The sequence below is a fragment of the Carcharodon carcharias genome, chromosome 2, assembly GCF_017639515.1.
Source record: "Carcharodon carcharias isolate sCarCar2 chromosome 2, sCarCar2.pri, whole genome shotgun sequence".
Classification (NCBI taxonomy): domain Eukaryota; kingdom Metazoa; phylum Chordata; class Chondrichthyes; order Lamniformes; family Lamnidae; genus Carcharodon; species Carcharodon carcharias.
The window spans coordinates 211,297,882-211,314,126 of record NC_054468.1 but is presented as its reverse complement, the minus strand read 5'-3'; the positions used below and the strand labels follow the sequence as shown (position 1 = coordinate 211,314,126).

Below are 16,245 nucleotides of genomic sequence, written 5' to 3'. Positions count from 1 at the left end.
CCTCATGAACACTTATGCATCTTTGGTTTCTCTCCTTGCAGGAGAATAAAATGGTGAAAGGCAGAGATCTTGTTGGGGGTGTGGGGGGTGAGGGTGTCCTTCCAGTCACAAGGAGACCTTGTCAGCCCGTGGTAATGAGTGCCCGCCTGCTCCACTAGGATGGAGGCCTTGTTCCAGGAGGCTGCAGATGATAGCAACAACCTGCCATGAGAGCCGGAGCCTCTGCCTGTAGACCCTATGTTGTGGGCCTCACCTCCTTCCAGCTGGATCTTGGTGTTCACCCCATTTGCCCTATGGAGGGGCATGTGGCTGAGGAGAGGGCAGTTGTTGCTCCTCCTGGAACTGTTGCTAATAGTGTGGCCTCTGCTCTTGCCCTGAGCAGAAGTGGAAGGTGGAGTTGCATAAGCTGCTCCCATGTGTGTTGACTTTTTCCAGGAAGTCAGCAACCACCTGCCATGTAGTGAAAACACTCTCTGAGAGAGGAATTATTTGGAACTGCAGTCTCTCAACTGGCCATGGCTGGAGCTCTTCAGTGTAACTTCAAGTATTTCAGCCTGTCAGTTTCACTGAGGAAATTCTTCCCACTGTGCACTCACTTTGATGACCCTGGTGAGTTGCTGCCATGTCAGGAAATAGTGAGAAATACAGGATTCAGGTTTAAAACAGGCTTTAATTGGCTTACTACCTTAACCCCATCTTAATGACTGACCTGACAGATCCAAGGGGGTTCCCTGCTCTCCTTCAATCCCACCCCAGGGAAAGCCAAAAAAGACGGGATCAAATCAGGACCCTAACCCTATGTCAATTTCAGGGATTTTTCCACCCCATCAGAATTTACCTCCCCTTCTGCCAGAATTACTCCCCTATGTATTTATTTTTACTGCCTTACGCACCATTACAGATTGTCGAGGGTATTACAGTACTGAGACAAAGTAGCTGCATACAGCATGAATAAGTAACAGCTTGTCATTAATTAGATGCATCCAGTAAGGTGCCAACCATTAAAGTGAATCCATGTTATTGGACACCCATTTGCTGTGTGCTCAATGTCATGAGCCAGTTGTAAGCTGAGGAGTTAAATACTCAGTGGCATTTTCCCTACACAAGTTCAAATGTTGCTATCAATTATTACCATGTTGCCAGCCTTCAGCATGTGGACTGATGATTGAAATGCAGACTGTGCTAGCTTTGGACCTCTTCGTGTGGACACTGCAGAAAATGTGTGTTTGGTTTCCCTGAACATATCATCTTAGTTGAATTCTGTTGCTAGGTCAAGTCCTCTGTGAATATGAAGCGCTACCTCTCTTGTACTGTATCCCCGTGGGTTTGGCTTTGCCAATTCCAATGGTCTTGAGACAAAGTAAGACCTTTTATTGTATACAACAAGACCTTACATTTATATAGCGCCTTTAACGTAGTACACAATGCTTTACAGGAGTGCTAGAAAACAAAATGTGGCACCTAGCTACATAAGGAGACATCTGTTTTATTGTGTTACGCATGTTTCAAGTGTCCTTTTCCACATGAAAATCAATCACCATTCTTTTGGCCTATCAGAACGGTCCAGTTCCTTCTGTTGGTTTCATTTATATCTGGCCAAGTAGTTTGGTCTCGTCAACACAAATTTGTAATATGTGAGCAAATACTCTCCGCTATACTATTTATAAATAGGGAACCGGTGAAACAGGAGGCCAGAAAAATGACAATGACGACAAAGTTTCTTTAGCTGATATATTTCAACCTGCCTGCACAAAGGAAAATGTAAAGATAAAATTGTATCTGAATTGTAAAGAAAACATTTGTGGTGATCATAATATAAAAACTAGCCTGACAAACCATTGGGTACTTCAATTTTGACTTTCCACCAATAATAGGAATATTATACATCTCATTTAGTAGTGCTACGTGATAAATCTGCTGCCATCTGCCCTCGGGAAATTTCACCTGAATTTGCAGTGGGAAGTAATTGCATTCCTCCTAATGTACACTGTCCATTTGATATGATTTTATTCATGCTTAGTTCCACCTATTAAATGTTCATTGGGAAATAATTTACTGTTGTTTAACAGGACATAGTATTTGTCGAGCAACAGGTATCTGGTAGTGATTACAAGACAGTAACCTAATTAGAGGATCAGGATAATGTGATAAACTCAGAGAGAAGCTTGAGTAATTATAATCATCAACTGAGTCCTGGAAAGGGATTGCAGTATTGAAATAATTCAGAGTATTTACTATTCTTTAAATTTGCATGAAATTCACAAGGGTTTATTAAGTCATTTGTCATTTTTTTCAAAACAGCTTCTTAGGATTTATGAGTAATGACATCTTCATTGATAACTAATCAACTTTTATAATTTGTCACTGGGAGCTGGTTACCTCAGTTGGCTAGATGGCTAGTGTATGATTCAGAATAATGCCAACAGTGTGGGTTTGATTCCTGTTCTGACTGAGGTAGACTTAGGACCTGCTTCCTTACCCTGCCCCTGAGAGTGGAAGGCAGTGGCAAAGCACCACTGACAATAACTGCCAAGGAATGGTTCAGGTTGAAGCAACAGCAGATAATGACCAAGGAACTGCCTTTGGGCAGAACACACATGAATGAACATTTGTTACTATAGATGTAGTTTGGTCCTGAATGATTCAATGTGGGTTTTAGACAAGCTCAAAGGAACGGATGCTATTCACACTGTATTTTTTAAGGTCAGCTTATTAGAACAGCTCCAGGAGTGATTTTGGACTATTCATGGAGCACATTAGTGGTGGCAATGGAAAATTGTGTGTTAGCAACATTTAAAGAAATAGAGACAATTGAAGGCAGCAGGAGAATAGGGTACTGACAATAACCATCACTTTTGCAAAGCCTCAAAGGATATCTGAACTTGTTAGTCGCGTTTGCCAAGGCTGAAGAGATAGGGGTCTAAAAAGTAACAAATATTAAGGGCAAGGGCACCCAATATGCTAGCGTAAGACTACAAGTGAGAGAGCAGATTAGTGCCCAACCTGATGTTTAGTGACTGCTAAGGTGGAGTTGGTGCTGCGTAAGATGATTGAGTGAAAGGTGAACCATAGAATAGTGAGTATTTATTATATTCAGTTTTCCTTGCAGTATAGCACAAGATAAGCGGGGAACACCACAGGTGCATGGAGTACACAAAGAGCAGCAGTGCTGGAATTGCAATTTTGCAACAGCACTATTTGTCTGGATGATTCTGCTGCTTCCTTGTTTCATAAACATGCAGCCATACTCTGCTGAGACTCTGCCCCAGCCCATCTAAACTGGGAAGCACAGAAGAATATAGTTAACATTAGCTTCAAAAAAATTAAATTACTCTAAACATAAAGCGAAAGATAAGTTATTACATTTCTACATAAACCATGCCCCATTGATGCATAAGACATTGATTGAAAAATTTCAAAGAAAGAATGAATGCCAAACACATCAGCTGAAAAGTAAAAAATATGGATACCAGCACCTGAAATTGTTTTCTTCTGTCATTTTAACCAGCTCCCTTTCAGGGTTTACTTATAACGGACAAAGTTACACTGGGCAGGATGCTTGCCCAAACATGAGACATGATAAAACTGCCCATAATTATGCTTCTGCTCCGAAGGAAGAAAAGATAACATGGTCATAGTGACCATAAGCAAATAACTATGAGCAAGTATGAGGGTGGAAATGTTCGCAATTTAATTTCTTGGTCCCTGTTTGTCCAAATTGTGCTGGCAGTCGCTATAGTGTGCGGAGGTATCATTTGCTGTCTCAATGAAAATAATAAAGTTATGATCATTGGCTACAAGGTTAATTATTTGTTACTTGATCTGCTAAGCACAATTAACTATGGAGTCAAAGAAACATAAGTATACATAATGCTAACAGCTAATGTACAAATGGAATTAACTTTGTGGTCAGTGGCAATGGAATGGCCACTATAACAGCAATGTTATTTACATAATTTATTTTGGGACATTGGCTAAGATCCCACTACAGTTCTCTTTCAATTTTTGGAACTTTGCAGAATGGATATGGGCTAACAATGCTGGCATTGTCATGAATGTGTGCACAGGCATGACACAGTGCCAGTTATGAATGTATTCACAGAGATTAACTCACAATATGTTGGGTTCACAATATTCTACCAGTACTGAATGACTTATTGAAAATCTGCTTACCTTTCTTGTTTTGTGAGGATTTCTCATTCGGGATGATTTCTTGATATCCACTTCTGTCGTATTTACACAGCCTGGCTAAAAAAAAGTATATAATAATAATTTCAAATGAATACATATCTTAGCTCTCTCAACATAAAGGTACTCCAACATGGAATACGGCACAAAACAGTGTTGGAAAGTGGGTTAATGCTTCATGGACGTGACTTTTCATCAGAACTGGGAAAAGTTAGAGATGTGATAGGTTTTGAGCAAGTGAAAGGAGGAGGATAGGAGAAGGACCAAAAGAGAAGGTTTGCGAGAAGGTGGAGAGCAGGAGAGATTAAAGTACAAAAGCTTTCATGGTGCAAGGCCAAAGGGAGTGGTAATGGGTCAAATAAAGGAAGAAAGCGTGTGTCTAGGCAGGATCCTTCTGAAAATAAAGAAAAGAAATAAAAGAGAAACAAGTGAGAGGAAAAAGCAAACCAGCAAAAAAAAAGAAACAAAATGGAGGCATAGGAATATCACAGACCTTCTCATTTTTATCCCACCCTCTCCCTTTCATAACTCAAAAGTTTATTACATTTCTAGCTTTTCTCCATTCTGATGTAATGTCTGTTTCTCTCTCCTCTGATGCTGCCAGACCTGCTGAGTATTTCTAGAATGTTCTGCTTTTATTTCAGATTTCCAACATCTGCAGACTTGCTTTTGTGTTGGAAAGTGCTTGTGTGAAACCTATAAAGAACGCTTAAACAGTAAAACTTCCTCAAAATTTATATTAATAGTCTAAGAATTCAAATATTTACTTGATAGTACAGAACTTGAGCTCTGCCATGGAGACAAAATTCAACTATCCCATGCTTGTCAAACTCAGACATAGTGTCCAACCTTACATGTGATTCCACAATTGGATAGCACATATTGAACAATCCTCAGTTTGTTAATAATTAGGCTAACAGCCAATGTACAATTATCAGCTCAAAATATGGCTCACTTACACTTGCTAGAAGCTACATATATTCATATGCAGTGCCCTGTCCACTGTAATCAGAAAGAATATGTCCAGGCATTGTACCTTTTTCAACTAAACAAAAACATGGGTGAACAACGGTTTCCTGGTACATTCTCCATGGCAATGCCTTGACCAGTCAGTCAACTTTCCTTTTTTGATTTTAAACATGATGTTGTGGAATATTAATCTTTAATTTCATTTGCTGGTCAAACATACGTTGAACTTCCTTGAAAGGACTTTTGCCAAGCGAATACAATGACTTTAAAATGACTGCTAATTCACACTTGTGAAAGTCACATACCCCGTCATGGGGTCAACGAGTCCGCATAGTGCTCAGACAGACAACTGCATTCCCTTTGGGGGTGCTTATATCATACTGAGATCGACAGACAGAGAAGTTCCGGATGACACTTCAAAATCGCAAAGCAGCGTTTCCAGTAGAAAAATGAGGACCACCATTAAAAAAACTGCCTCAGTCACAAACAACAGTGAAAGAATCATAAAAAATGAACTCTCTATTTTTTGTCTTTTATCATTGAATCCCATTGTGGTCAAAAGTTATCCTCCTCTACTGTATAACTTGTAATTTTTTATGCTTGTGTGTGCGTGTTTGGGCATATCTTGTGAAGGTCGGGGCGTGTGTCTATCTTTTAAAATATTTCTTTATCTTTACCTAGGTGGGTTTTTAGCACAATAAAAAACTAACCTCTTTGTGTCTAACTCAAGAAAGCCTGTTGGACTGAGTTCTTAGCAATCAGCATGTGAACAGTTAAGTATAGACACCCTTAGCATCCTTGTAAATTTCAAAAAGCGCTATTATGATTAGTTGAGAAGTGGGAAAGAAAGGGCGAGTCCTGACATCCGTCCTCTCTGGGTCATAACAAACAAAAGCTTGAGGGATAACTGGTCCCTGCTGCATTCTCTATGGCAATGTCTCAACCAAACAGAGTCCACAAGCCAACCAATCAACACCCTTTTCTCATGCAGTAGAAATTGTCCTCTTTGAAATTTGGTATTCTTGCATCTGTTCTGATGAGTGCAAAAAGAAAAGCTTCAACTGCATGATTCTTTTTTCAGCAATACTCAGATTCTGTACTACCAAGCGACTATTTGTATACATGAGAGACAGGTACAACAAAGGTCAACTTCGGGATATCAACACAGTTCAACTCACAGGTAAGTTAAGAACAGGTAAGTTATCTATTGAAGTTAGACTCAAGGTTGTGCCAGTGTTCACTTCCAAGCATATCGATAATGCTAAGCTGAGACACAGTCCCATGATTCAGCGAGGATTCATGCAAGATGAGATTGAACAGATTGGTTGTAGGGTTACTAATCAACACTGTGCCCTACATTGTGCTTCATCTGAGGCACACAAACTTCTTTCATTTTCAGTTTGTGCCATTATATTGTCTCAATAGATGACTGTAGCATAAGCAATATCTGCTTGAAACATGCCTGCACTGTAAACTCAAGTGGAAGTATTTCAGAAGAATAATTAATGACATCGCCAAACATTTAGTGAATCTGTTTAATCATGTAATCTCCGAAAATGAGGAGTTTGTCCTCACTCATGGCTTCAATTTTGGTGTTACATAGGAACATAGAAAATAGGAGCAGGAGTAGGTAATTCGGCTCTTCAAGCCTGCTCTGCCATTCAATTTAATCATGGCTGATCCTCTATCTCAACACCATACTCCCGCTCTCTCCCCATACCCCTTGACACCTTTAGAGTTTAGAAATCTATTTCCTTCTTAAATATATTCAGTGACTTTGCCTCCACAGCTCTCTGTGGTAGAGAATTCCACAGGTTTACCACCCGCTGAATGAAGAAGTTTCTCCTCATCTCAGTCCTAAATGGCCTACCCTGTATCCTGAGATTGTGACCCATTGTTCTGGACACCCCAGCCAGAGGAAACATTATCCCTGCATCCAGTCTGTCCAGCCCTGTCAGAATTTTATATGTTTCAATGAGATCCCCTCTCATTCTTTTAAACTCCAGTGAATACAGGCCTAGTTGGCCCAATCTTTCCTTATACAATGATCCTGCCATCCCAGGAATCAGTCTGGTGAACCTTTGTTGTACTCCTCTATGGCAAGTAAATCCTTTCTTTTGTCCCATATCAAACCAGAGAGAGATCGTGGCTGAGTTTGAACTCCTCTATTCCCAGCTATCCCGCCACAAACCAGCATCCAAGGAAAATGCTGAATCCATGAACGTTCTGATCTAGTACATGCATATTATGGGATACCCTATGATTTGTCTGATGTCCAAATGGCGCGTGAATGCCTGGTGGCATTGTGAGGTCTGAAGGCCAACCCAGGCATACATATCTGCAAGCTCGACAAAAGGATTGGAGTAGTTATCCTCAACAAGAACAACTCCACTGACAAAACGCATGCTGTTCTTAATGACAGGTCCAAATTTGTATTAACTGGACCTGTGCTGAGCATGACCGCACAGCCCTGCTTGAAAGCAAGTTACAAGAACATTTGTTAGACTCATATAAGAGTATTGAACTGCGTGGTGGTGTATATGATAGGATTTATCCTCATGGTTCACTATGCCCACGTATGTATGGGCTGCCCAAGACACACAAATGTGATGTCCCTTTACCTCCTATCTCATCTATGACTGGTTCTCACAACATGAATTGAATTGCTACAAGTTCTGAGCAAGTTTTCCACATGCACGAAAATTACATAAGACATGCATATCGGCAGCATTGCCATGTCCATGTGCTCGTTCAACATTGCGAGTTTATTCGCTAATGTGCCGCTCAAGGAAGCCATAGACATTTGTGCCATGTCGCTATATTATGGCAATCTAAAAACGTCACCATTGTATGAATCTGTATTCACTGAACTTATGAACTTAGCAACTTGTGCAGTTGAGTTCAGCTTTAATAACACTATGTATGCCCAAATAGATGGTGTTGCCATGGGATCCCTTCTACACTCAACCCTTGCTAACGTTTTCATCGGTTTCCACGAGAAACACATTTTGAATGAAATGGCCCCCGAATCTCGTACCCATTGCATATTTATGTAGATACATAGATGATACTTTTGCTATATTTGAATCTGCAGCTGTATGTAAGAATTTCCCTACGCATATTAATGTGCTCCATCCCACGTCAAATTCATCTTTGAAGTGCAGCGCCCTAGCGAGCTCCCTTTCCTTGATGTGCTAGTTGAGAAGTCCGCTTATGTGTTCTCTACTAATGCCTACTGAAAGCCTAACTTCACTGGTTAATATACATGTTGCGATACCCACAGCTCCATGTGCTATAAGATTGGCCCTATCAGCAATCCCGTAATTAGGGCCTGAGCCATTTGCTCATAATGCAAGCTTAATGCTAAAATAGGGCACGTCAAAACTATCCTGTGGGATACTGGTTACCCTGATCAGATCATTGCTCGCTGTATATCATGCAAACTTATGAATGGGCCTGAGGCTACCAGTTTCAATCCTGAAAAGTGCCCAGTCTACTTCAAACTACCTGGGAAAGGTGAGGTTGTCTCAAAGATTTGAGCAACAGGTGAAGCTAGCAGTTCCATGCTGCAGCTATGCAGTAGCAGCACGAGTGGTATTCTCCACTAACAGAATGCCACCATTAAGCCAAAAAGACATTCTGCTTACCACACTAATGAGCCATGTGGTATATGAATTTCAGTGCCAGTGTGAAATCAGGTATATAAGTTGTATATCCCAATGACTGGTGGATCGTATCAAACAGCATATCTCTTTGGCTGTTCGCATCAGGCAGAGTACTGGCCATATTCAACCAATTCGTGCTTGCAAAACTCAAAACATAGCGTCCAATATTAGATGTCATTTTGCAATTGGACAACACTTACTGAACAATCCTGAATGTCCTAAGAACTACACCAACAACCAATTTAAATTATCAGTCAGGCTCGAAAAGTTGCTCACTGACACTTGCTAGAGGCTCCATAAATTCATATGCAAGGCCCTGTCCTCTGCAAATGGAAAGGTATTGTAGGTATTACACTTTTTTAAATTAAACGAAAATATGGGGTCAATGGTTCTCTCGTGCATTCCCCATGACAACAGCTTGACCAATCAGAGCTGACGTCTTTTTTGAATTTAAGCAAAAGCTTGAGGGATAACTGTTCCTTTGTGCATTCTCCATGGCAACGGCTCAATTAGCCAGAGTCCTCTTGACAATCAGTACCGTTTTCTCATGCAATATAAATTGTTGCTCCCTTTGCATCTGATCTGATGAGTGCAAGACTAAAAGCTTTAACAGTATGTCTCTTTTCTCAGCAACTCAAACATTCTTAAAATATTTGTTTAATTATGTTGTAAAAATGAAAGACATCACAAAAATCACTTGTGAGGCACTGGAATGCTGTTTAAGTGACAGTGTGGATCTGTACATCAAACTGTGCTCAGGGGAGAATCAAGATAGATGTTGGAACCTTGTAAATGTAGTATTCATCCAATGACTTGACTGAAGTAAATAATGGATTTTAAGGGTGCTATAACATCCAGTTGGCCCAGAGAAAAATCAAATCCAAGGGTTCCCCAATGGATGAAACAGGTTAATGCAAATAAATAAAGTAAAATGTACTTACCGCTGATTAAGATGATCTTAGAATGTTACAGAAAATAACACAGCAGATTTTGCTCTGATTGCATTTAAGTGTAAAGGATCATCTAATGTAGGCTATAGAAAAAAAATCAGTTGGGTGTGGAATGCATGCTTATAAGAAACCCACCTGATTTTCCATCATTAGTTTAAATAGGGAGGCTCCAGCACATGCGTTTGGTCCACTGTGAGTGATTTCCAACTATGATCTGTGCTTAAATCTAAGCGCAGTAAAAGGAACATCTGCCACACAAAGTCAGTTCCCCCAGATGGCGATGTAATTTCAGGTGCCAACACAATGGGTTCCAAGGTTGTTATCATACTGCGACTGCAATGATCATTTGCTAAGTTTTGGTCTCTGGTTGATCGCTAATGATTTGGGCACGCTAGATGTTCAGTACGATATGAGCAATAAATAAGAATACATTTGGAAATCATACTGCCAGTGAGGATCTGCACCTGAAGGGAATTAAATTAGAGAATCATGGAAACAGAGTCATAGCTCTACTCAGAGATGTGCTCAGCTCTCCAATGGAAAAAAGGCTCTGTTAAATTCACCCTATAGTGTTTTACTGCCTTTTAGAATTGCAAATGCCTACTGAATTAAAATATGGAAATTTCCCATCTAATCACCATTCACAGAATGCCCGATGATATTTTTTAATTTTGACATTGTAATTTAAAATAAATTATGTTGTGGAAGCACATAGAGGGCCTGAAGTTCTGTGGGACATTCGTAGAGTAAGTTTGGTGGAAAACCAATGGGACCTCCTGTAAAATGCCTGGAATCTTCCAGTTGCAAGAATGCCATATTGGGTAAGGGTAAACAAGATGTATCCTTTACACACACCCAAAGGTGTTGTCAGTGCTTTCACATCTGCAAATAAGGGGCTGAACAGAAACTTTCTGTGTTCTCTTACAAGATGGTTTGTCTTGAAGCACTGTTGTGGACTCAGGAATTGCCTGCAACAAAGAAGGGAGTTAACTTACCTGAATGTGGAACCATGAGGCTCTCAGCCCAACATCAAAGGAACCAACAGGACATCTCCCAACTGCTCATTTATCATAAAATCTCAACCCACTGAAGTAACTTTCACTTACAACGTATTTTATGCAAGCTTTTGTTTAAAGGCAGCGTGCAATAATAGGAAAGTGAGGTTAAAGAATGGAAATTGGCTTCCCCAACCCCAACCACTGAGGAAATAACTGGGCTCCTGACAGAGGCAGAAAATGATCAAGCCAATCGGAAAAGGTCAAGCAGGAGGATGTCACTAAGTTTCAGGCTACTAGCCATCATTGCTGTTCATTCTCCCTCCTTCATTATTCCATTATTAGAGGGAATGAGTGCAATGCTGTTGTAATACTTCTCCATTGTAATGCTTCTTCCTCTTGTGTTCTCATAAGTGTCCTCAAGGTGCTGCCATTAACAATCTCTGGGGCTGTTCAATCTCTCACTGACAGTCACTCCACTTGTCACAAGCACTAGCAACACTTCAGGGGATTTAGATTTCGAAACTGAGGAGGGACAACCAGGATAAGGTTTGAAGACAAATTACTTAGAATAAAAGCAGCATTGGATGTGGTGTCAACCATTGCAGAGCCATCTCACAATCCAGCTCAAGAAGGCAAATATCCACCTTCATCTCAGGAGGCACACTTTAACAGCCATTAGATGGTCACCTCACTGCATTTGGGCACTGGGATAACACCTAGAAGGATCATTGGATTAGGCAGGGTAAGATGTTCAAGGCTAGATTTTCCATCATTATTCAGCCTGAAATTGTGCAGGGAATAAGTGGTAATGGCAGGAAAATGAATCAACGGAGCCTATCACCTTATCCCTACTCAACCTCGATATCCCTCCACCTGGCCTCCTCACACACCCATAACCTGCTGACACCATTGTGGCTATTCCTTTCCCGTCCACCTCCCATCCAACATTTAAAAGTTCCTCTTATCTTCAGACATCTTCTCTCTTCTTTAAGATTCCATTTCAGTGCTGCAGTGGTGCCTCTGCCACCAAGTTTCTCTCTTGTCAGTGGGAATATCGTCACGACCCCACCCTGCAAAGTTAACGATTGTTAACCTCGAAAAATGGGGGATTCAGAGGATGAGCAAAAGTCCCACGCAATGCTACATTGGTACTGGAAAAACATGATGCACTTTTATATAAGTAAATTGTTTCAATATGATTTCATTAGTGGGATAGATTGAGGGACTAGTATTTGAATGGACGGGCATGCACTGTAGATATAAAATAATACTTTGCTATCAGTTGTCCATAATTTTTACTATTCTTTAATAATTCATCACAGAGAAAGCCAAAAGCCCAGAAATGTCCCTGAGGGTTCTGACAAAACTCCCGCCATAAGGTCAGTACAATTTTTAAAAAATTCTTTCACGGAATATGGGTGTCACTGGCTAGGCCAGCATTTTTATTATCCATCTATAATTGCCCTTGAGAAGGTGGTGATGAGCCGCTTTCTTGAGCTACAACAGTCCCTGTGGTGTAGGTGCACCCACAGTGCTGTTAGGGATCAAGTTCCAGGATTTTGACCAAGCGACAGGGAATGATATCACCGTTTCTTCAAAATCAGGACGGTGTGAAGAGGCTCTGAAGAAGGGCCATACGGACTCAAAACGTTAACTCTGTTTCTCCCTCTCCACAGATGCTGCCAGACCTGCTGAGTATTTCCAGCATTTTTTGTTTTTGTTTCAGATTTCCAGCATCTGCAGTATTTTGCTTTTATATTAAAATAATACTGTGTTTGGTGTCCAAAGGGACAGTTATTAGGGCACATGTGGTCACAACTGCTTGTCTTTTCTGCAAGGAAATTCTGAGGGATGGGATTTCCACAGGGTCGGGGTGGTGGTGGTGGTGGTGCTGGTGGGGCGGGGGGGGGGGGGGGGGGGGGGGGGGTGGGTGGGGGGGGTGGGGGGGTTGGTGGTGGTGGTGGTGTTGATTTATGGAGGCATCGGGGTTTCGTCTGTCAGTTGGAGAGCTGGCTAGAGACCTGCACCGCCTCCTAAGGGAAGGCTAACTGTTGGCTTTCCTGCCCCAGGCTTAATTTTGGAGGAGGTTGGAAGGTAGCGAGGTACTCAAATGCCACCCTCCCACCTGATCAAATGCCCTCCCCACCTCCAAACATGTCACAAGAGAGAGTATAAAATTTTCCCCAGGTTGTCTGATTTTCTGGCATAATTTCAGTGAAAATCCATGAGCAACAATGTAAATGGTGGTGTATGTCATTTCACCAGGATTCCTGCTGAAGTACAGTGATCATTGAGTGAGCCCCTATGGAAATGACTAGTTTCTGCTCTAACTAAACTTTGACGCAGGAAATCAGTGGCCTCATGAACAGAAGTTCTTCAAGAGCACATGTGTTTGCATGGGTGACAAAAAAAAATTGGACATCATCTTTAATTATCTCAATTGTCCTTCTCTAATTTGCCTTTATGCTACATTTCATAATTTACCAAAATGGTCTCAAAGAACATAATTAACATTTGAAATTAAACAGGAATAACCTTCTAAATAGATTACTTCCTTGAGCCATGTATCTATTAATTATAGCAGTAATAAAGCACAATTAACTTGAACAGTTTTGTAAATTTTTGCATTTTCCAGTGACAAGCCTTTATAGGCTGCCATGTCATTTGGTTTTATGACTTTATTGAGATGTAATGGAAGCAATGTCAAGCAATTCATCTAGCATGTCTTGAAATAGAATCCAATCATTGCTTTGCACTATGTGTTAGCAGCAAGTTATTAATACAGCCACTGCGTCATGAAGGGCAAGTTGTCAGACTTTTAATTAATTCCTGTAGCATTGTGGATAAGGCAGACAAGTAATTCATCCAATTCAACAATGTTACGTATAACCATGTAAGCTATAATTGAATCTGTCATTAAGTATCATAACATGACACTTTATAGAATTCCAACTTTGCTTCTGATGTGACTTGATGAAGAATTCATTTAAAGTACTTACAAAATAAGCACATAAATTGAAAATTCTTGAAACACTACGGGGCAAAACTGGAAAACCCCTGAAAACAGGCATGGTATCGTGACACAAAATTGATTTATTAAATTAATTAAAATCAAACAATTTTAATCTACATATTGTCATAAAACTATCATATTTTTCATAATATTACTGTAGGCTTATGGTTGTGAGCGTGGATGGTTCTGTGTGACTGATTTAATTAGACTAGAGACTCTTAGACTACAAGATGCAAATTTTCAAAAGTTAGATGTAAAACAGACTTTTGAAATGGAGTTAGATAAGCCAGGATGAGGGTTCCACAGATAAGGTGTGAATGAAATTTACATTTTTAGTTTGATTTTCAAAGCTTGATAAAGATAGTTTGATTTTCAAAGGGATGGTTTAATGTTTATAACTAACAAGATAAGTGATGCAAAGTAATACATTTATTTTTCCAAAAGTGCTGACCATAATGATGACATGAAACATTTTTTTATTATGGGTCAAGTAAATTTCCAAAGACATGTAGAACAATGAGTTTTACACATTAAAGAGGGAGAAAAATAAAGGATGGAAGGCTATGTGAGGGTGGTTGTGTAAAATCTTGAAAAGTACACCATGTGAAACAGACAAGAAAAAAGCCTCTAGCCACTCTGAAGAAGTGCTGGTCCAGTAACTAAAGTTGTGTTAAAAAGCCTTTGGGATTCCACTGTCGAGTGGGTGCTGTGGTAACCTTGCTAGATTGATTATTTAAATTCAAAATCTATTTTTGACTGTTGCCTTAAAGGGGTGTGTAGTTGGGAGCCAGGTTGATTAGGAAGTTTGAGATTTGTTATAATATTAAGTAACTGTAATCTTATGTATTTGTTTGAATTATTTTCTTTTGTTAATAAATGTATTAATTTAATTTTTAAAATCTCTTAAGGTGTTAGCGGACTCGTTGTTTCTAAATTCAGTGCAGAAATCTTCTCGTAATAAATAGAAATTGCAAAACCGTTATGATAGCATAGCCATTTTTCCCTTGTGGATTTGGTCCGCCTGGCATATACCACCTGCCACATCATAACAACATTGACTGGAAAAATCAAATGGGCAAAAGGGCGGGAGGAACTCAAGAAAATTATAATCACCAGGGAAGTGGAACTGAGCAAATTGTTGGAGCTGCCGGCTGACAAGTCCCGGGTCTGATAGACTTCATCCTAGTGAGATTTTTGATGTGTTGGTTTTAATTTTCCAAAATTTCCCAGATTCAGGGAAGGTTCCATTAGATTGGAAAATAGCAAATGTGACTCCTTTATTCAAAAAGGGAAGGAGACAGAAAGCAGGAAACTACAGGCCAGTTAGTTTAACATCTGTCATAGGGGAAATGTTAGTAGGCTATTAAAGGTGTTATAGCAGGGCACTTGAAAACATTCAAGGCAATCAGGCAGAGTCAACATGCTTTTGTGAAAGGAAAATCATGTTTAACCAATTTATTGGAGTTCTTGAAAAAAGTAACATGTGCTGTGGATAAAGGGGAACCAGCAGATGCACTGTAATTAGATTTCCAGGAGGCATTTGATAAGGTGCCACATCAAAGGTTATCATGGAAAATAAAATTTCATGGTGTTGAGGCTAACATATTGATGTGGATAGTAGATTGGCTAGCTAACAGGAAACAGAGAGTAGGCATAAATGCATAATTTTTCCATTGGTAAAATGTAACGAATGCTGTGCCACAGGGATCGGTGCTGGGGCCTCAACTTTTTACAATTTATATAAATGACTTGGATGAAAGGACCGAAGGCATGGTTGATAAATTTGCTGATGAGACAAAGATAGGTAAGGAAAGTAAGTTGTGAAGAGGACAGAGGGAGGCTACAAAGGGATATAGATAAAGTGAGTGGGCAAAGATCTGGCAAATGGAGCATAATGTGAGAAAATGTGAAATTGTCCATTTTGGCAGGAAGAATAAAAAAACATATTGTCTAAATGGTGAGAGATTGTAGAGCTCTGAGATGCAGAGGGATTTGGGTGTCCCAGTGCATGGATTGCAAAAGGTTAGTATGCAGGTATAACGAGTAATTTGGAAAGGGAATAGAATGTTCTCATTTATTGCAAGGGGAATTGAATACAAAAGTAGGGAAATTATGCTTCAGTAATACATGGCATTGGTGAGACCACATCTAGAGTACTGTGCGCAGTACTAATCTCCTTATTTAAGGAAGAATGTAAATGTGTTAGAAGCAATTCAGAAAAAGTTTACCAGACTAATACCTGGAATGAGTGAGTTGTCTTATGAGGAAAAGTTGGACAGGTTATGCTTGTATCCACTGGAATTTAGAAGAGTAAGAGGCAAGTATTTGAAACATGTACAATCCTGAGGGGTCTTGATAGGGTGGATGTGGATAGGATGTTTTCTCTTGTGGGAGAATCTAGAACAATGGGTCACTATTTAAAAATAAGGGGTCACCCATTTAAGACAGAGTTGAGGAAATTT

At 40.0% G+C, this 16,245-nt stretch overlaps 1 protein-coding gene across 4 annotated transcripts in view; it reads right to left on the bottom strand.

Annotated features, from left to right (window-relative positions):
* The window catches only part of LOC121273535 (regulator of G-protein signaling 7), a 464,890-nt gene that overhangs the window by 41,079 nt on the left and 407,566 nt on the right, over window positions 1-16,245 (bottom strand). For all 4 annotated transcript variants that reach the window (XM_041180714.1, XM_041180722.1, XM_041180727.1 and 1 more), the window contains one exon: window positions 4,174-4,248. In XM_041180714.1, coding sequence (XP_041036648.1) covers window positions 4,174-4,248 — 75 coding nt within the window. The remainder of the gene's footprint in view (window positions 1-4,173; window positions 4,249-16,245) is intronic.